This window comes from Heterodontus francisci, chromosome 20, assembly GCF_036365525.1.
Source record: "Heterodontus francisci isolate sHetFra1 chromosome 20, sHetFra1.hap1, whole genome shotgun sequence".
NCBI lineage: Eukaryota > Metazoa > Chordata > Chondrichthyes > Heterodontiformes > Heterodontidae > Heterodontus > Heterodontus francisci.
The window spans coordinates 42,126,124-42,149,229 of NC_090390.1; the positions used below are offsets into that span (position 1 = coordinate 42,126,124).

Sequence of the window (23,106 nt, forward strand, 5' to 3'; positions counted from 1 at the left end):
ACAGTCAATCACTCCTTGGACCATGGGGAGCCCAGTGATGACACTGAAGCCTCTGGCTCTCTCGGCCTGACTGGCAGAATCAGTCTAGAACTTGATGAACTGGTTGGCCCGTCTGAATATGGCATCAGTTACCACCCTTATGCAGCGCTATGCAGATGACTGTGCGATTCTGCACATGGCTCTTTTAGAAGCCTGGAATGAGTCTGATACATAGAAGTTCAGAGCGACTGTGACCTTTACTGCCACCAGCATTGGATGGCCACCCACACAGTTGGAACTGACCTCTGCTGCCATCATCTCACACAGAGATGTCACAGTCTCTCAGGACAAGCGCAGTCTTCTAAGGCACTGGTGCGTTGACAACTGCAAGAAGCTCAACTGCTGCTAGTGCACCCCGCCTACTGGGTAGACTTGTCTCCTCACAGGTGTTTGCTCCTGCCACACTCTATGGCCTTCTGCCCCTGCCCCATTACCAAGCTGCAGCTGGCCAGAAGGTCACTGATTTCCTTAGCCACTTGGTCCCCTGTCCCTCCTGTGCCATTCTCTTCCTCACAGGAGGACCTGCCTCCAGAATGGACAACGCCCATGGCAGCAGCTTCCCAAAGATGTACTGGGGACAGCTGTTTGCTGCCTGCTGCAAGGTGAGACACTAACAACCTCCCTCCCATAGCCGGGATAAATCACAGAAGCTGTGACCCTACCAGGGGTATTACTCACTCAAGAGAGCCCTGGTGAGCCAGCAATATCAGCCCCGACTTTGGAACTTGCTGCTGAATAAAACACACAAAACAGAAAACTCCAGTAACTCAAACTCCTTTAGTGAGAGAGCTATTGTCGCTCAAGTAAAGCTGCCGGGTCTGTGACCACTAATCCCCCGCCCTCCCGTGCGCAGAACGTAAAATGGCACAGGGGACGTAAAATGGCCATCAATTGGCTTTTTAATCACTTCAGTTGGCCGTCAAGTGCCTTAAGTCAGATGGCAAGCAGCGTCCCCATCTCGCCTGCTGTCCGACAAACATAAAATGGCAATCTGGCATCATGACATTGAGGACCCGTTCCGACATCATCGCCTGCCATTTTTCATTGCAGCCACCTCCGACGCCGCCGATTTGAGAAGGTAAAATTCCAGCCACAGTGTATGATGCTGTCTATGATTCACCAGTGGGATCAAGGATCAGGACAGTGAAAGAGGCAACAGGATGGGAAGACTATTACTTTGAATAGTTTTAGTTTTTAGTTTTAGTTTTAGAGATACAGCACTGAAACAGGCCCTTCGGCCCACCGAGTCTGTGCTGACCATCAACCACCCATTTATACTAATCCTACACTAATCCCATATTCCTACCACATCCCCACCTGTCCCTATATTTCCCTACCACCTACCTATACTAGGGACAATTTATAATGGCCAATTTACCTACCAACCTGCAAGTCTTTTGGCTTGTGGGAGGAAACCGGAGTACCCGGAGAAAACCCACGCAGACACAGGGAGAACTTGCAAACTCCACACAGGCAGTTCCCAGAATTGAACCCGGGTCGCTGGAGCTGTGAGGCTGCGGTGCTAACCACTGCGCCACTGTGCCGCCCAATACTTGAATACTTGAAATGTGCCACGGACAGCTCCACACATTGCATTAATGACACTTCTTGACTGATCCACTGGGAATGTTAGTTGAACAATGCAGAATGTAATCCATTCCCAGACAGTTTTCTTCATTCCTGCAAACAAGCTTGATGAGTTGAGCAAACTGGACCCCAGGGCAAATCTTGATGCAAACATCACTCAGTAGGATTCAAATTCACCAAGCTGCACAATGCAGGAATTTGTACCAATTCTCCTGTTGCTAGTAGCTGTTGCCAAGTTGCTGACAGTACAACCCCCACATTACCATCACACATGTTCTGTTCTTGGAACTACAAGTAGTCTATGGGGAATGTCCCGATTATTTTTAAAATCCTGAAATTCTGTGCAGTATGAATACAACTTCTTTTAATTCTATAGATAGGTCACTGCAGACAGGTTAGTGTGCAATAACTTTTAAGAAAGGCTCAATGAAAATATTTGGCTTTCTTCTCTCCATTTCTTCTTCTTATAGTGACCATAAAAAGAGTTGGTGCTATGTCTGTCCATTTGTGTATCCATGTATGCCTGAGTCAGTTTGAGTCTGATAGCACTGTTACCATAAGATATAGAAAATTCTCTTTAAGGTATAACAAAAATTAATAAGAAATTAACTTTCAGGCCAATAAGGCTTTGAAAAGTTTTTTTTTTAATGTGTAACAAATGGTACAACTAAAACATTTTACTCACCGAGAAGGGTGAACACACAACCACAGTGCAGGAAGAATGCATACACAATTTACATTCTGACTTTCACATACACAGCAGAAGACCACCTACTCTATGGTTTAGTCAGTCCTCTCGCTACAAGAATGTATTAGAAAGTAAATAGGTGTAAAAACGTCTCACATAGGTAATCTTTGCAGCATGCAATCACTCAATGTCAGAAACGTTTAGAAGACTGCACAGCAGAAGAAAGCAAACTGAAATTTCAGACTGTTGCAAGATTTTTTTTCTCTTTTGCTCTCTTCCTTTGCCCATTCTCAGTCCATATTGCTGAAGGGAACTCTTCGTAAAGTCTAACTGTTGAAACATGTCCAAGTCAAACTTACAAAATTACTTCTGACCTTGAAGCCTAAATCCCTCAGATGAAATTCATTTTAAAAGATACAAAAAGAAAACAGATTTCTAAACAGGTGCTACAGCCTTTCAACTAAAAAAAGAAAAAGAATTGAATCTCTTAAGCTGTGAAACTGAAGACAGTTTTTATGCTTTCACACTCGGGATTGCTTTCAATACCCACCACCAGCAGGTTATTTGCTGCAACAAGGATAGGAACATCTGAAGATTCCACATTAATGGCTTCTTTCCCCAATATGTTAGCAAACTAAAATATTTCATTTGCTCTGGAAAATTTAATATGAACCTTATAAAACTGAAAGATGTGTGTTCTTTCAGATTTGATCTCGAAACACTGTCAGACATTTTTTGATATGAAAGAGAACATTTTGTTTTGCCTGGTTCACTGTGAATACACCAAATAAAAATAACACTGGACATTTTTGCAGTGAACGGTGTCAAAACATAACAATTATTTTAAGAGTAATAATGCAATATTCCTTCTCAGTAACTCAGTATTTTCTTAATGCTTTACCTTATGTCCCCGAACAGGACAAGGTTGAAAATTAACTAATGTGACAGGGCCTAGGCAATTCAAATAGAATGAATACTCACAGTCGCTTCAGTTCTGGAAGCCCATAGAGAGCCCCAGGTTCAATGTTGCTAATCAAGTTATTCTTCAAATCCCTAGAGAAACCAAAGGAGAATGAAAAATTAATTATACGTTGATGAGCTGTTTTCTTAAACTAATGAGTGAAATATGGTGGTTTAAATTAAATGCTGTGTGTTTGTTTTCACAGTAGCAACAAAGAATTTGTTTTGTGCTATCCTTACAAATTCAGAGAGCGAAGAAAAAAAATGCTTTCTTAGACAATTTAAAAGTCTTCAATGTATCTTGTATTATAAATTTACAGTGCAGCAGCCAGTTTGATGCAGTGTAGTCAATCCTAGGGATACAGTCATGGAGTTAAACAGCACAGAAACAGGCCCTTCGGCCTATTGTGTTTTTGTGCTGTTTAACTCTATGACTCTATCCCTAGGATTGACTACAAGCACCCATCTATTCTAATCCCTTTTTCCGTCACTTGGCCTGTCGTCTTGTGTGCTATGGCATTTCAAGTGCTCATCTAAATACTTCCTAACTGTTGTGAGGGTTCCTGCCTCTACCAACCCTTCAGGCAGTGTGTTCCAGTTTCTAACCACCCTCAGGGTGAAAAATTCTTTCCTCAAATCCCCTCTAAACCTCCTGCCCCTTACGTTAAATCTATGCCCCCTAGTTATTGACACCTCCGCTAAGGGAAAACGTTTCTTCCTATCTATGCCCCTCATAATTTTGTATACCTCAATCAGGTCCCCACTCAGCTTTCTCAGCTCTAAGGAAAACAACCCTAGCCTATCCAGTCTCTCTTCATAGCTGAAATGCATTTGAGTTTGGGATTCAGCTACGGCAGGCAAAGAATTAAGACCAAAGGCAATGCAATAATATCAAAGCCATGGCAACACCAGTATTCAATCACCTAATATGGAATAATAATGCTGGCCAAGCTGGGATTGAATGGGGCTCACGTCCAGACCGCCACAAACTATATGTGGAGTTTGGATGGATTAACGCACCCAGGGGCAGTTTCAAACACTAAAGGCGCTATATAAATGTAATTTGTTGTTACCATGCAGCACAGTAGGCTGTTTTGAATCAGGCACATCCTCTTCACTGAGGAGTGGCAAGTCCATCTGTCACTAGACACTCAGAGATTGGAAGTATGCCACTTAAGTGTGATGCTTCCTCACAGCATCATGAAACAGCCCAACAAGCTTCACAATGTTTAACTCTGAAAACTGGAAAAATAAATCACACAAAATAACTTGTTCCTTTGGGGAGGGGGATTAAATCATTTGGTTTTGAAACAGCTACGTATCATTTCAGTTATTGGTGTCATGGTGGCACACAAAGGTGACTTTTTTTTATAACTCTAATAAGAATTTTGTGATTCTACTTATGACATCACTACATTGCATGTTTGTAAACCAGACATTTGCTTAAAATTTTACAGGGGTAATGATACACCTTCAAAATTGCCTGATAGTTTACTCCACTCTTAAGGATCACTTTTACAATGTACTCATGTTTTTGTCGGTTATCATTGATGAAAGTTTCCCTATTCACAAATAAACTCTCTCCACTTCCCCCATTCTACGCCATTTATTACATATCAACTCCACTGGATTTCCTTACAAAAAAAGCTATTAACTTTTAAAAGGATTCATATTTGTTGGATGGCCTGTTTGATGACAACACATTAAAAAGATTATAAAGTGTATTTTGCAAATGGAAAATATGCATTTTAATAATTGAAGTACTCAATAGCCATGAAATTATATTGTAAAATAATATGTATGAACAATTAATTCAATTTAAATTGCTCTCTGCTATTTTAACAGAACTGATAATCCACTTACTTTGAAATAGTTAATACTTCCACTAAAATAACAGAGAAGGATATAAAATAAGATATGAGTTGTTGGCACCTATTATTCCACAGTGTAACCTTGATTCCTTAATTTTAAGCCATCTATGTAATGTGGTAATTTGTATATCTGTATACCTTCATATGCATATTATTATCTTACGTGTCCCACTTCTCTGACAAACTTGTCTGTAACATCTGAAACAACTTTTTGAGAATTAGAAATATATTGCTGATCCTTCACTGTCGCTGGGTCAAAATCATGGAAATCCCTACCTAACAGCACTGTGATTGTGCTCACACCACACTGGGTTTGCCAGCGATGCCTACATCCCATGAATGAATAAAAAAAAAAGACCGCACAGGACTTCTCGTTTAGAATCAAGAAATTCCAGCAGTTTGTTCCATCTGTACAATTGGATAGAACAGTTTAATTAATTAACAAATGAAGAAATGAGCTCTTCTGCAAGTTCAGCTAGTGCAGTGTATGATTGCCATGTGATATATTTTGTCATTCCATTGACACAAGCAGACATTACTGCAATGTAGCCAATTTCTCTCAGTTAAATACCATGTGGCACGTTTTGTCCTTTTAAAAAAATGGCTACTTTTGACATTTTGTTTGACTGTAACCAATCCTGGTTCATGAAATCACTCAATTTTGTACATCACACTTCATGACACAGATGCAACTATGAAACTCTCAAAGACCCCAAAGGTTGTCCCTCTTCTTTCCCTTAAGTAGTGCCATGCAATATGCGCAGTTTATTGCTAACAACAGGGTAGGGAAATTATCAATGCAATGCCCGAGTTGGTGCCACTGGAATTTGGATACATTTGAGAGATTCTTCCCAATACTTTTCGCACCATATTGCTGTACAATTTATCTTAAATTTAAAAATTCCACTTACACAGGCCAATTGAAATCAGTCAAGGTTTTAGTGGCATTTGTGTGTTTGTGGATTTTTAAGCTACTGCTTTACTAATGGAAGGAGGAAAGTAGCTCCTGTGCTATAAGAGCCATTTATCTCCCAACTCCTGAGTGAAACTCCAATATACAAAGCAAGAACCGTGAACTTGCATACCACTGAAATGATGCAATTTTATTTATCAGTGCAGAACAATGTTTTGTAGCATCAAATGAAACACTTCTTTGAAGGTCATAGAACATCAAAAGCGTACAGTGGATCGCTGCATTAAAAAACGCTTTGCCCTATTTATCTGAGGAATAGTCACATGACAATATAATGCATACTGATCAGTGTGAACAACTATCTTTAAAAAACTTGCTTATACTCTTTATGACTGACTTTGTATCACTGCCTCAGTCACTAATATTCCAACAATGCTCATCTCCTTAGTAAGTACAGCAGTGTAACCTCTGATGGCATGAGTTACCAATTACATTTTTTTCTATTTAAAATCTTGTTAGGTATTATATTAACTAAAAAGGACTGTGGATTGAGTTGAAGGTTGTAATTTTATGTTGGAGTTGTGCTAACATTTATAACCCTTGGGAGCTGTGCTCCTGTAGTTTATGATGTTTTTGGATTCCAATCAGTAGAATTGCAGCCTTGAAACCCCAATCACAGACTCGGCAACTAAAGCAAACGGTTTTGGTGCTATATTTATTTAAGGTGTTCTGACTATTAATTTAATTTTTTTCAGAAAACTGATCTGAAATAACATTTTATGTGGTTATAAAATTGAGTAAAATAATTAGGAAAACACAAAATATTGAATAAACTACATCTGTTTTCAACTGTGTATATCAAGATGAATAATTGATACTCAAGAAATGCTTGTACTGCATTATAAATAGTACACATAACATTTCCCTTTGTAGTTTTTCTTCAATACATTTGCCTGTCTTAGTAATATATGTGCAAAGGTGCAGTTTTGTATTAGTATTACAACCTTAAAAAGGAGTTAAATGTGCAATCAAGTCTGAAGTTCTTCAAATGAAGAACCTGCCCTTGGGGTTTTGTATTGGGGATATGAACTGAAACTCAGTAGCTAGGATTTTCACAACTAAAGCAATAAAATGAGAATAATCCATTTGAAATTAAATTTGAATCATGGAGTTAGCCTTTGTTTACCTGTAATTGTAGACTCTGTTTATCTTTGAAAGACTTGATCCTTTACAGCTGGGTACGTTTTCAGTGAAAGGGCAACCACAGCATCAAAACATGCTTTAGCACAAGCAAGCTTTCTTTACTGCAAATGGAACTAAATTATTTCCCATTTTAAAATGTCCATTTGCAAATTATCTGATCTTTTGGAGATGGGTGGTGTTTATCAAGCATTTAAAAACTGCTAAATGACTCTGTGAATTAATTTAGTAAGTGGCAGAACCATAATGATCAGGAAGGTCAGGTCAATCCCCAATCTGAAGTGAGTTAGCTTATCTTGGAGTGATGGTAGAAGTGCTATAACTGGTCACACAACCTCTGGTTGGAGCTGCTGCTCCTGTTTGCTCTCTGGAGGGAAGTGCATGTATATGGATTTTGGGTGAGCACGAGATTAAGCTTGTCCGTAAGGCTGCATGATATCAAATGGCCCGCCAACAAACAACATCAAATAATGGCCACATGGGCTAGGAATCAGTCCATGAACTATACTCTAGCCAAGAGTCAACATTCAGGAGAGGAGAGGAGAAATAGGAAGAAAAAATTGTTGAGAGGATAAAAAAACAGAAAGAAAGAAAAGTTTACGCTTTGGAACTCGTATCCAATACATGTTGTGTCTTTTGCACCCAAATACTGACTGAAAATTCTCAACAGGAAACCACCCTTCCACTTTTGATAATTGATCCAAACTCAATCTGGAGCACTAAATTGATTTGAGGTTTGTTGCACATGTAAGCTGCAAAACTGAGTATAGCACTAAAAAAAGAACTTTTATACAGCTGCAAATGCACCTACAAAAAGCATGCAGGTTACTGAAGTAAGATGATATCATTCCATTGGTAGTTCTAAGACTAGGCTATCAGCACACAATGCCAAGAGAAAACTGGAAAGAAATTCAGCAGGAGACACATAACGACCAAAACGTTTTCTAATATTACAAGAGGGTAGCTGGGGAGGAAATTAAAAATCTAAAGAATCCAAATAAAATTGATCTTATGGATGAACAGGAAAAAGTTAATGTGCTAAATAAATATTTCTTGGAGGGTTTTTTGAAACCAGGCTGGATACTACCAACATACCTAGCAATATCAAACACACAGGGTGATATTTTATTTAGGCGATGGGGGTCTCAGCTATTATAAATTTGGTTCTTTATGCTGCCGCCGTATGGAGTCCAGCCAGAGAGGTTCTTAGACTGTATTGTTTAAACATTAATCTTTATTGTATAATAACTATATACACTCTACACTAGCCTGTGTGTTTCCTTCAAAAGCCATGCTGTAACTGTTCTCGAGTCTCTCCCACATGATCTCTTACCTCATCATGGTGGAGGGTAATCTTTAATTTCTCTCAAGATTAACCCTTTGATACCTTTATACTACATCTCCACCAGCACCACCCCCCCCCCCCCCCCCCCCCACCGCCCCAAGTCTTTATCCCAATATATATTTCCATACATTCAGTTTTTTATTTACATGCTACCCCATCTTCCTGCCACCACCACCTCCCCCCCCACCCCCACCCCTGGCCAGTCTCTGACTTCATAGATTCAACCTATCAGGAGGCTTCACAACTCTCCCTGATCTTGTTGTTATCAGATGTGGAAGATTGGTAGTCTTTCTCTGATCCCTTGTTTCTTGACTGGGACAGACATTGTTGAGGTTTGTAGTATTCAGTGCTTTTTAATTTTCAGTTCATCATCTGAGTTGTCCAAATGTATGACCAATTGGCGTGTTTGATGTAAAGGAATAAGATTCCTTCTATTTCTCCGTATAGAACCTTCTTGAGTTCGTATTAGATAAGATTGCTGTTGATTCTCCTCATTCTGGAGAATTACCCCTTCTCTATTTTGGTCTTCTGACAACTTTGTACTGTATCTTCTGGTATAATTATGGGTCTGTTTGTTTTGATACGACTTTACTTTGTCTGGTACTTTCTGATAATCCTTGCTTTGCAGTCCTGAAAATGATTTCTTGGGTAGAATTGGAAGTTGCGTTTGAAGTTTTCTTCCCATTAAGAGTTCTAATGGCGCTAATCCACACAATAATGGAGTAGTTCTGTATGATAATAGTGCTAATTGGAAATCTTGATATTTCATCAACATAGCTTTAATGGTTCTGACTGCTCACTCAGCTTCTCCATTTGATTGTGGATACTTCGGAAAGCTTGTTAGGTGAACAAATCCACAATCTTCTGCAAAGTGCATGAAGCAATGACTTGCAAATTGTGAACCATTATCAAATACTATCTGATCAGGTATACCATGTGTGGCAAAAACTTCTTCTAAAACTCCGATGACTGCTTCAGTTGTTGTGTGCATTTGCTTAACTTCAATCCATCTTGAGAAGTAATCAACTAAAATTAGATAGGATCTTCCCTCAAAGAAGAATATTTCCATCACCAACCATTCTCAGAGTCTAGTTGGGAATTGGGTCGCAATTAGTGGTTCTCTTTGATCTTGTCTGTGTACCTGACAATTTTGTTGAGCTTGCTTCTTCCCAAGTTTTCTGTCCAGGTAGCGCTCCTGTAGGAACTTGCTGCATTTCTCTTTCACGCTCTTGTAGTTTTTGAGCGGCATGGTGGGCTCTGCTGTGTTGTGCGGGTTCTCTGCATTGTGTGGGGCTCTCTGGCAGAATCCAGACTCTCTGCAGTGTTCAGGTCAGATTGGGGGGCTCTCCCTCTGTGCTCACTCCTGGATTCTTCTTGTTTATGTTCTTCAACTTTCTTTGTAAGACGAAGGTCAATACAAGCTCTTCTACTTAAGAGTGAGAACTCCAGATTGCTTAGGACATACAGTGTTTCTAATGTCTGCTTTCACTTATATTGAAGCATCACTTGTAACTTCCCCTTTACTTCAATTACAACATCTCCTGGGCCATGTAACTGTGTTTCTTTTGATTGTAGAACGTGTGTGGATAGCCATGGCTCTTTATCTTACAAGACCGTCACACATGCTCCGGTGTTGAGTTTGAAATTAGTGATACATCCGCTGACATATACATCTGCTGACCAATATGCTTGTTTCGGATCATTGATTTTGCCCAGAAAATATTTTGATTGGTCTGCTGCAGGAGGTTGCTTAACTTCATTTACCTCTCTATTCTTTAGTACTTTTCCTTTAGAGGTTGAGGTAGTCAAGATTTTATTTCTGCACATCTTACTGAAATGCCTTATTTTTCTGCAATTAAAGCATTCTGCTATATTGGCAGGACATTGTTCACACCCATGGGAAATTTTTGCACCACATCACTGGCAGGGTTTCAAGGCATCTTTCGCTCTCCCCCACCCACCCCCCACAACACACACAGTGTACCATTTTACCAGGTGCCTCTTGTTCAGCCCTCTGGTAAAGGAACTGAACAGTTACAGGAGGTTTCCTGAACCAAGGTCTTTTTTCACCTCGCAGGATTGGTCTGTCATTACTGTGCAAATTGAAGTCGGAATCGCAAGCGTTTAAGACTTTGTCGAACTTGGCTGATGTTTTGTCAATACATTGTCTTGATATCATCAGCAACAGCACCAATTAAATATAATAATGTATTCACTTGCCCTGGTTCGGACTTGCTGTCCAATTTTAATGCAATTCTGTATCCGAGGAACCTTTCCCTCCATAGTACCCAGTTTTGAGTCTGATTGAATCTCTCGTGACTTTTGAAACTCCCTGGCACTCGCAAATTTTGATCCATTTTTTAAAAATTTAAAGACTTTTAGAATGTTCCCCTTTAAGAAATTATTTTTTTCAGGCTAGCTTGTTTTGATGGAGTGTAGCAGGTGCTGGAGAGTGTTCCCTGTTTTTATAGGTTCTCTGGGGGTTTTCCCTTTGCTTAAGTAGTTCATTGAAATGTTTAAAGAGCTGCCTATTGGAATTGACGGAGCTGTTCGATAGATGGTTCAAGGGTTTTCCCCCTTTGCTTTTTGAGAGTAAGAGATTATTTATTTACCTTCAAGCTTGACTGCTTTAATAATTTCTTTTTCTTCAGCTTTGCTCAATTAATGGAGACTCTGCTGTGTTCAAAGGTTTCTCGCACTTTTTTTTTCTCTTCACTATCAGACTTTTTTTCAGCTCGTGCACTTTTCAGGGTTTTCCCTTTTATGCTCTCTCGCTTGCTCACACAGAGCCTTTAGAAAATTAATTTTCTTAAGCTCTTCAAAGGCTTTATTTTAAACTGGAATTTCTCAATCGTTGGCACAATGACTCACCCGATCACTTACTTTTCAGCTACGCTTCTGTTCTATGGAGCTTTTCTCCACCTTCTACAGTATGTAGTTTGTGTTTATCTCTTCATCTACTTGTTTTGAAAGTTTCTTCTCTTCTGGCTGAAGGTTGATTGTTGCTTCAAATTTTCTCTTCTGGGCAATGGACATCGATCCCAGTGCTGTTCACTATATTATATATTTGGTTCTTTATGCTACCACCGTATAGAGTCTAGCCAGAGAGGTTCTTAGACAGTATTGGTTAAACATTAATGTTTATTGTATAGTAACTGTATATACTCCACACTAGCCTGCGTCTCTCCTTCAAAAGCCACGCTGTAACTGTTCTCGAATCTCTCCCACATCATCTCTTATCTCATCATGGTGGGTGGTAATCTTCACATTCTCTCAAGATTAACCCTTTGATACCTTTATACTACATCAGCCACTGGAAGAGCCAGCAAGAGCCCTGTGTTGCCTCTTTTCGGGAAGGCCCACTGCATCACGGGCCAATCAGACACTTAACTGGGCAGCAGTGGGCCTTCCCCGGCATTAAGGACCCCGGTGACCCAATCAGAGGCCGGCAACTCTTATACTGAGCAGTGCCACCGCAGAGGCAGAGGAGGGGGATTGTGATGTACTTGAACAAATTAGCATTGAAAGGGAGGAAGTAATGGCTGTTTTAGTGGGCTTAAAAGTGGATAAATCCCCAGGCCAGATGAGATGTATCCCAGGCTGCTATGTGAGGCAAGGGAGGAGATAGCAGGGGCTCTGACACAAATTTTCAAATCCTCTCTGGCCACAGGAGAGGTACCAGAGGACTGGAGGACAGCGAATGTGGCACCATTATTCAAGAAGGGTAGCAGGGACAAACCAGGTAATTACAGGCCAGTGAGTTTAACATTAGTGATAGGGAAACTATTGGAAAAAATTCTGAGGGACAGGATTAATGTCCACTTGGAGAGGCAGGGATTAATCAGGGCTAGTCAGCATGGCTTTGTCAGGGGGAGATCGTGTCTAAGAAACTTGATTGAATTTTACGAGGATGTGACTAGATGTGTAGATGAGGGTAATGCAGTTAATGTAGTCTTGGACTTCAGTAAGGCTTTTGATAATGTCCCGCATGGGAGATTGGTTAAGAAGGTAAGAGCCCATAGGAACCAGGGCAGTTTGGCAAATTGGATTGAAAATTGGCTTAGTGGCAGGAGGCAGAGAGGATGGTCGAGGGTTATTTTTGCGATTGGAAGCCTGTGACCAGTGGTATACTGCAGGGATTGGTGCTGGAACCCTTGCTGTTTGTAGTGTACATTAATGATTTAGACGTGAATATAGCAGATATGATCAGTAAGTTCGCAGATGACACGAAAATTGGTGGTGTCGTAAATAGTGAGGAGGAAAGCTTTCGATTACAGGACAATATAGATGGGCTAGTAAGATGGGTGGAGCAGTGGCAAATGGCATTTAATCCTGAGAAGTGTGAGGTGGTGCATTTTGGGAGGGCTAACAAGGCAAGGGAATATATAATGGATGGTAGCACCCTAGGAACTACAGAGGGTAGAGGGACCTTGGTGTACTTGTCCATAGATCACTGAAGGCAGCAGCACAGGTAGATAAGGTGGTTAGGAAGGCATATGGGATACTTGCCTTTATTAGCTGAGGTACAGAATATAAGAGCAGGGAGGTTATGATGGAGCTGTATAAAACGCTAGTTAGGCCACTGCTGGAGTACTGTGTACAGTTCTGGGTACCACAGTATAGGAAGGATGTGATTGCACTGGAGAGGGTGCAGAGGAGATTCACCAGGATGTTGCCTGGGCTGGAGCATTTCAGCTATGAAGAGAGACTGGATAGGCTAGGGTTGTTTTCCTTAGAACAGAGACGGCTAAGGGGGGGACATGATTGAGGTATACAAAATTATGAGGGGCAATGATAGGATAGATAGGCAGAAATATTTTCCCTTAATGGGGGTCAATAACCAGGGGGCATAGATTTAAGGTAATGGGGCAGGAGGTTTAGAGGGGATTTGAGGAAAACAATTTTCACCCAGAGGGTGTTTGGAATCTGGAACACACAACCTGAAGGGGTGGTAGAGGCAGGAATCCTCACAACATTTAAGAAGTATTTAGATGAGCACTTGAAACGCTATAGCATACAAGGCTACGGGCCAAGTGCTGGAAAATGGGATTAGAATAGATAGGTGCTTGATGGCCGGCACAGACCCGATTGGCCGAAGGGCCTGTTTCCGTGCTGTATAACTCTATGACACTATGCTGCCGGTAAAGCATCCACCCAAGGCCTAGGATCGTCAAGGAACCCAGGCCATCTGTGAGTCATGACGGGAGGTGTTTCGCGGGGTGGGGGTCACGGGGGAGGGGGAGGTGTAGGAGGGTTGGCAACAAAGGCAGGTGGGTGACTCTCAGCAGCACCCACCCCCCCACCCCTTTCCAGTGCTAGGTTCCTCGTTCAGGCACTGAGTGCCTTTGGACGAGGGACTCCCCACCACGGACTTAATCTGGGTGCAGGTGGGAATGTGGTGGGGTTCCCACCTGCCACCTTTCCACCGATTGAGTGCCCTGCCTTCAAACCCACCATGGGGGAGAGCATGAAATCCAGCCCACATTGTGTATGCTCTGGGACTTAAACATTGGTGAAGTATAAATTCTAAATGGGCCTAATGGGCTTAAAAGCAATAAATCCCCTGAAATGGATGTAATTATGCCACAAGGAACTTGGGGAGATTTGTAAAGCACTGATTGTCATTTTCAGGGAATCAATATACACCAGGAATATGCCAATGGACCAGAAATAGGCAAATATGGTTTCCATATTCATAAAGGGTGACAAACGTTAACACATTAAAAAAATTAGCCTGACTTCAATAATCAGAAAATTAATAGCATCAATAATAAAATGCAAAAGGATCTATATGAAAGTAACCCAATAAAAATAACTCAACACAGCTCTGGAAAAGGTCAATCTAGTCTTGGCCAACCTCAGACCATTTTTAGAGAAGGTGACATCCCAAACTAACAGCTGGAAGACATATGATGTAGTGCACCTTGTTACGACCGGGTGAGGAAGGGGTCTCAGGCTCCCCTCTTACCCCTGTCCTGGCTTGGCCGTAACAGGGTTTAACTTTTTAAAACACAGTGTCTTTAGCTTCACCTCAGTGAATCTTTGCTCACTGCTTTCTAATTGTAATTGTAAACGAAGCAATCAGACAGGCTTTCTTAAGGTTAATAAACTTACATCTTTCCTGTTTAAACCTAACACTCTAACTCAGTTAAAGTTACTAAAAATACACAACACAACCATGCTAGCATACATGCAATAAACACACACACAAATAGATGCAGAGGAGGAGAAAGAATTAAAGGGGAGGATTTGGAGTAGTAAATGGAATATTCAGTTACTGTCTTTGGTTTGGAAGTAAATGCCTTGATTGGAGTTAAGTCTTGCAGTTCTCGTTGGGGCCCAGTGCACTCTTTCAAACCTGTTTTGCAGGTACCAGAAGGCTGAAGTAGTCCTCTTAAGCTGCTTTTGTGGGTCCCTGGAATTTTGCTGGAGAGACAGAGAGGAGTGCTTTCTTCTTGCAGTTCAATTGCAGTCTGCCCCAAACCTTTCTGTGAGGCACAATTCAATCAATTCCCAGGTTGGCCAGCAGGTTAGTCATGTGACCAGCTCTTTGTTTGAAACAGTATCGCCTGCGAGTGTTGTTGATTCTTCAAAGCTTACTAGACACACTCAGTTGCAGGGGGACGGGGGGGTGGGGGGGGGAGAGGTTCAGCTCTGGCTCTTACACAGACAATGGCTCTCAATGTCTTTTGATCACTGTTGCTCAGCCCAATCTTGCTAATTGAATCAGGGAGCACTTCCACTGTCTCTTTATTCAACTGTCTCTCAGCATGCAAATTTACAGCCATGTTTTCAGCCATTCAGCTCTGTGGTCTTTTTAAACAAGTTATATTCAATGTCCAGTAAAAGTTCAAATAGTGTTCAATATGACGAAATTGATATGTTTCCATTTGGCAGGTGTGGTTTCATCACAACCTTGACTTCCAATAGGTTATTGATAAAGATCTGTTACAAGTTACAATTAGTGAGTACAAAGAGTAAGACATGAACATTGATTCATAACTGGTGAAAGGAAAAGAAGAAAGAGACAGCCCTAAGAAGATTTCAATTGGTGGTAGGGGTACAGGGTGGTAGGTGTGGATGAGGTGTTCTGTAGGAAGCCTCAGAATTCCATGCAGGAAGTCCTCCTGTTCCCAATATGTACCGGTTACCTGGAATCACCATCTCAATTCAAAGTAGTTTAATATGGAGCTGATTTCAGCTGGAGAGAATTGCAGATTCAGAAGGGACAGACAAGATTTCACAAAGTGCTCAGTGTAATTTATGGGAAATGGTGTGATGTGAAGGATATAATGGGTATAGAATGATAGCAATGCAGTTTTGAATATTTATCAAGCAGGTCAAAAATCTCCACAGAAAGATAGGGAAGTTTAAAATCTGCACACTGAGAGCGACCTTGGTTGATCAGTGACTAACAGAGTTCAATATGGACAGATGCATATTGGAAATAAAAATAAGAGACACATGTACACCATGGGTCAGATAGAAGATACCAAGTGAAAATCTGAAAGAGACCAAGCGGTGTTAGTTCAATATCAAAAAGAGACATTTCAGAAGCTATCTTATGAGGTATAAAACTTACAAGATGGATTAAAATTAAAGAGATCATTTGGCGCTTCTTAGTTTATACACCCAAAATAAAAGTCTTATCTTCCTATAACAGTCAAATAGACTCTTATATAAATTTTAAGCTTCATCTCCACTCTGTTAAACCCTTGATGGAGGCTATTCAGACCATCATATTTGTGTTGTCTCTATTCTCCTTCTCTTCCCCCATACCCTTTCACTCCTATTCATTTTCAAATATTTATCCATTTGCCTTTTAAAATATTTTGTGCATTCTGCTTGCACCACTATTTGATGAAAAAAAACTAACCTCTCCTTTGCTCATTTGATGATGATCTTAGATGTATGCCTCCAGTTACTAACTCACTGACTAGTGGGAATAGCTTTTCCCTATTCACTGAGTCAAGACCGTCCACAATTTTGAACATCTGTTATCAGATCATCATGGGGAAACGGTGGTAATGTTACTGGTCGAGTAAACCAGATGCCCCGACTAATGCTCCAGGGACACGAGTTCAAATCTCACCATGGCTGCTGTTGGAATTTAAATTAAATTAATTAATGAAAATCTGGAATTAAAAGCTAGTCACAGAAATGGTGACCATGAAACTACCGGACCTGTTGCAGATGCTTCTGTCAATACAGTATTGGTAGGATCATAAGATCATAAGAACTAGGAGCAGGAGTAGGCCGTCCGGCCCCTCGAGCCTGCTCCGCCATTCAATAAGATCATGGCTGATCTTTTCGTGGACTCTCACCGTATCCCTTAATTCCTTTATTGTTCAAAAAGATATCTACCTTAGCTTTAAAAACGTTTACTGAAGAAGCGTCAACTACTTCACCGGGCAAGGAATTCCATAGATTAACAACCCTCTGGGTGAAGAAGTTCCTTCTTAATTCAGTCCTAAATCTGCTCCCTCTAGTCTTGAGGCTATGCCCTCTTGTCCTAGCTTCACCTGCCAGTGGAAACATCCTCTCTACTTGTATCTTATCTATTCCCTTCATGATTTTATATGTTTCTATAAGATCCCCCCTCATTCTTCTGAATTCCAATGAATATAATCCCAATCTACTCAGTCTCTCCTCATAAGCCGACCCCCTCAACTCCGGAATCAACCTAGTGAACCTCCTCTGCACCCTCTCCAGTGCCAGTATATCCTTTCTCAAGTAAGGAGACCAAAACTGCCCACAGTACTCCAGGTGCGGCCTCACCAGTACCTTATACAGCTGCAACATAACCTCTCTGCTTTTAAACTCAATCCCTTTAGCAATGAAGGAAAAAATTCCATTTGCCTTCCTAATTACTTGCTGTACCTGCAGACCAACCTTCTGCGATTCATGCACAAGGACACCCAGGTCCCTCTGCATAGCAGCATGCTGCAACTTTTTACCATTCAAGTAATAATCCTTTTTACTGTTACTCCTACCGAAATGAATGACTTCACATTTACTAACATTGTATTCCATCTGCCAGACCTTTGCCCACTCACTCAATGTATCTATGTTCCTCTGCAAAGTTTCACAGTCATCTGCACACTTTGCTCTGCCACTCATCTTAGAGTCATCTGCAAACTTTGACAACCTAACTCCAAATCATCCATATAAATTGTAAATAATTGCGGTCCCAACACTGATCCCTGAGGCACACCACTAGTGACTGATTGCCAACCAGAATAGCACTCATTTATCCCCACTCTCTGCTTCCTGTTCGTCAACCAATCCTCTATCCATACTAATACTTTGCCCCTGACGCCATGCATCCTTATCTTATGCAGCAGCCTCTTGTGCGGCACCTTGTCGAAGGCCTTTTGGAAATCTAGGTACACCACATCCACTGGGTCCCCATTGTCCACCTTGCTCGTAATGTCATCATAGAATTCCAAAAGATTTGTCAAGCATGACCTGCCCTTCATTAACCCATGCTGCGTCTGCCCAATGGGACAATTTCTATCGAGATGCCCTGCTATTTCTTCCTTGATAATAGACTCAAGCATCTTCCCCACTACAGAGGTTAAGCTAACCGGTCTATAATTCCACATCTTTTGTCTACCTCCCTTTTTAAGCAGTGGCGTCACATCTGCTGTTTTACAATCTGCTGGGACTACCCCAGAGTCTAGTGAATTTTGGAAAATTACCGCCAGTGCACCTGCTATTTCTCCCGCCATCTCTTTTAGTACCCTGGGATGCATTCCATCAGGGCCAGGAGACTTATCAATCCTTAGCTCCATTAGCTTGCCCAACACTACCTCTTCCGTAATAATGATTGTTTCCAGGTCCTCACCTACGTTCGTCTCTTTGTCAATTACTGGCATGTTATTAATGTCCTCCACTGTGAAGACCGATACAAAATACCTGTTCAATGCCTCGGCCATTTCATCATATCCTATAACTAAATTCCCCTTCTCATCCTCTAAAGGACCAACGTTTACTTTAGCCACTCTTTTTCGTTTTATATATTTATAGAAACTTTTGCTATCTGTTTTTATATTCCGTGCTAGTTTCTTCTCATGTTCTATCTTACTTTTCTTTATAACTCTTTTTGTGGCTTTCTGTTGCCCTTTAAAGTTTTCCCAATCTTACAGTTTTATGCTGTTTTTGGCCACTTTGTATGCCTTCTCTTTCAATTTGATAGCCTCCCTTATTTCCTTAGACACCCTTGGCAGATTACCCCTTTTCTTCCAGTCCTTCCTTTTCACTGGAATATACTTTTGCTGAGCACTTTGAAAAATTGCTTTGAAAGTCCTCCACTGCTCGTCAACTGTCCCACCATAAAATCTTTGTTTCCAGTCTACTTTAGCCAAGTCCTCCCTCATTCTATTGTAGTCCCCCTTGTTCAAGCGCAGGACCCTGGTATTGGATTTTATCTTCACACTCTCCATCTGTATTCTAAATTCAACCATACTGTGATCACTCCTTCCAAGAGGATCCCTAACCATGAGGTCATTAATTATTCCTGTCACATTACACAGGACTAGATCAAGGATAGCTTGCTCCCTCGTCAGTTCCATTACAGACTGTTCAAGAAAACTATCACGGATACACTCAACGAAGTCCTCCTCAAGGCTACCCTGACTGAGCTGGTTCAACCAATCTACATGTAGATTAAAATCCCCCATGATAATTGCCGTACCATTTTTACAGGCATTAGTTATTTCTTTGTTTATTGCCCGCCCCAATGTGATGTTATTATTTGGTGGCCTATAGACTACGCCTATCAATGACTTTTTCTTCTTAGAGTTTCTAATTTCCACCCAAATGGATTCAACCTCATTCTCCATAGAACCTATATCATCTCTCAGCACCACCCTGATGTCGTCCTTGAATATCAGAGCTACACCACCTCCCTTACCTTCCTGTCTGTCCTTCCGAATAGTCTGGTACCCCTGGATATGTAACTCCCAGTCGTGACCAACCTGTAACCATGTCTCCGTAATGGCTACCAAATCATATTCCAGTCCTCCACCAGTCCTTATGGAGACGAAGTCCCATCTCCACACTGAGGATACTGTCCATTGTGTTGTGTGGCACTACCACTGTGCTAAATGGGATAGATTCAGAACAGATCTAGCAGCTCAAAACTGGGTATCCAAGAGGCACAACTGGCCATCAGCAGCAGCAGAATTGTATTCAACCACAATCTGTAAACTCATGACTGGGCATATCCCACACTCTGCCATTGCCATCAAGCCAGGGGATCAACCCTGGCTGATTGAGGAGTGCAGGAGAGCATGCCAGGAGCAGCACCAGGCATACCCAAAAATAAGGTGCCACCCTGGTGAAGCTACAGCACAGAATTACATGCATGCTAACCCGTGGAAGCAACACGCGATAGAGATAAGCAATCTCAATACCAACGGATCAGGTCAAAGCTCTGTAGTCCTGCCACATCCAATCGTGAATGCTGGTGGACAATTAAACAACTAACAGGAAGAAGAGGCTCCACAAATATCCCCATCCTCATTGATGGGGGAGCCAAGCACATCAGTGCAAAAGACATGGCTGAAGCATTTTCAACCATATACAAGATGCACTGCAGCAACACGCCAAGTCTCCTTCAACAGCACCTTCAAAACCTGCAACCTCTACCACCTAGAAGACCAAGGGCAGCAGACGCATGGGAAAAACCACCACCTGCAAGTTCCCCTCCAAGCCACAAACCATCCTGACTTGGAACTACATCACCGATCCTTCACTGTCGCTGGGTCAAAAACCTGGAACTCTCTTCATAACAGCGCTGCGGGTGAATCTATACCAGATGGCCTGCAGTGGTTCAAGAACATGGCTCACCACTACCTTCTCAAGGGCAAATAGGGATAGGCAACAAATTCTGGCCTTGCCAGTGATGCCCACATCTCCTGAAAGAATTTTTAAAACTTAAAATAGCCTTGGTCTAAGATTGATAGATTTTTGAACTCTAAGGAAATCAAGGGATATCAGGTTCAGACAAGAAAGTGAATTTGAAGTTGAAGAACAGCCATGATCCTACTGAATGGTGGAGCAGGCTAAAGGGACCCTATGCATCCTATTCTCCTATTTCTTATGTTCTAATGGTCCAGTGAAAAGAACCCCAGCTTTACAAAAAGAAGACATCACACATGAGTGGGTGGATTTGGATTTTAATTTTCTTATATTAACCACACATAAATCTCTGTGAAAATCTCTATGAAAATTTGGAAAGAAATAAATGGTACAGCCATGGCCTGGAAATCATTGACGACAACGACATCACATGAATTACTCTCTCATATTTTAACAAAGCCATTAACTCCCTTGTTTTAACTTAGTTAAGTCCTTCGTTAAAATGCAGAGAGATACATTGGATATGTGCACATTCAGCATTTGTACAATAGTACTGCCAACAGTAACTTCTGGCTTATTAGTCCCAAAATTTTCGAACAAAATGCTATTTAACTTGCGCACCTTATCAAACCTCTGCTAACAGAGTTCAAATTCTAAATTTCCCTATCTCTCGCTGCAGATTTTTGACCTGCCTGGTAAATATTTAGAGCCGCATTGCTATCATTCTATACCCATTGTATCCTTCCCATATCAGCATTTCAGGTTCATTTCCCAGCATTTACATCGATGCAGAAATATACAAGAAGTTTGGGGACCTGCAATTCATCTGCTCCTTAATCACTATATAGTGCTTTGCGCACCTAACATAAACAAGGAAGAGAGGCACTTATGTATCTTAGTCACTTAAAATAGATGACCTCCCTACTAATTTAGAATTTGAACACTGTTAGCAGAGGTTTGATAAGGTGTACAAGTTAAATAGCATTTTGTTCGAAAATTTTGGGACTAATAAGCCAGAAGTTACTGTTGGCAGTACTATTGTACAAATGCTTAATGTGCACATATCCAATGTAACTCTCTGCATTTTAACAAAGGACTTCACTAAATTAAAATAAGGGAGTTAATGGCTTTGTTAAAATATGAAAGAGTAATTCATGCTTGCAATATTCCACTAAGTTGCAACAAAGTTCATGTGAAAGAAAAAAAGGACTAAATTATCACAGTTGAGATTTTGTTCATTTTAAGCACCTTTTTGAACTTCAGTCTGCAAAACAACAACTGGTTTCTTGTCAGGCAATCATTGTTGTTCTGAGCTATATAAAGTGATAAGTATGTCATAAGTCATATGTCAAAATTAGTTTGCATTTTAATCTTCTCATTTTGCTCCTCTCGCATTCTGTCCGAGAAATCTTTCACAATCTTGCTGCAGGTTGCATAAAATCTGGAACATCCATGTACGGATGTGGAGGCTTATACTTGTTAATCCAGTTATTCTTCTGCCTTGCTGTGTTATGTCAGAGGTTTGAAATTATAAATAGCTAAGAACCCCGTGCCCCCAAAACAACTTTCTTTAATTGTTAGGAGGTTTTCCATAACTGTTTATAACCTTGTGAAAGTTCTACTCTCTACTATTTAAAAAAATATGTATTTCATTTTGCTTACGAATATACCCCTTTATCAGATATTTAAATCATGTTACTATGTTATCAGAAAACTGGTGTACAACAACATATTTTAATCACTGGTACAGTCTGTTCCTTTTCCGTCCTACAGTATATTTTGGGTTACATAGCACAAGCAATTTAACCTATCAAGATTCCAAACATGTATTTTACTAATGAGCCAAGTTTCTGCTAAACATATATCGCACGGCTTATAGACTAAACCACAGTGACTTAAGTCATAACATAAACTGCACTCTAGAAAGGAGAAGCAGTGGTGGTCCCTAGTGGTGAAAATATGCAATGTTAGAAAATTAATTCCTTCCCAGGATAAGTTTGTGACACAGAACACTGGCGAGAATATCTGCAAACAAGCTACTGAAATAACCATTATTTTAAACATAGTTGAGTTCCCCTTTAAAGGCTATTGTTTTGCATTTCACGAAACACACAAAAGTAGTCAGATATCGTTTCTCCCAGACTGAAGAGTTTCTCAAATTTAAACAGGTCTGTAGCAATGAAAGGAGGAATTGTTCCTGTTTCCATTCAGCATTCATAGTTTAGTTGCTTACACAGATAGCCTGTATATTAATAGTTGCTTGCAATATTCCACTAAGGCACAACAAAGTTTACATAAAAGAAAAAAAGGACTAAATTATCGCAATTGAGATATTTTGTCCATTTTAAGCACCTTTTTGAACTTCAGTCTTTGAAACAACAACTGGTCTCTTGTCAGGCAGTCATTGTTGTTCATAGCTATATAAAGGGATAAGTATTTCACAGGTCACCTGTCAAAATTAATTTGCATTTTAAGCATCTCATTTTGCCTCTCTTGCATTTTAGTCCATGAAATCTTTTACAGAAGCACCTGCCTCAGTCTATCACACAATTGCAAAATGGTTATAAAGATCAGTAAAAAGAAGTGAATAGACTACAGGTCCCCTTTATCCTTAATCTTGGCTTTGAGTGAGGCAGAA

General features: G+C 40.8%; 1 protein-coding gene across 4 annotated transcripts in view; it reads right to left on the minus strand.

Annotated features, from left to right (window-relative positions):
• The window catches only part of LOC137380600 (adhesion G protein-coupled receptor A3), a 582,693-nt gene that overhangs the window by 341,538 nt on the left and 218,049 nt on the right, over positions 1-23,106 (minus strand). For all 4 annotated transcript variants that reach the window (XM_068052667.1, XM_068052666.1, XM_068052668.1 and 1 more), the window contains one exon: positions 3,296-3,367. In XM_068052667.1, the coding sequence (XP_067908768.1) occupies positions 3,296-3,367 (72 nt within the window). The remainder of the gene's footprint in view (positions 1-3,295; positions 3,368-23,106) is intronic.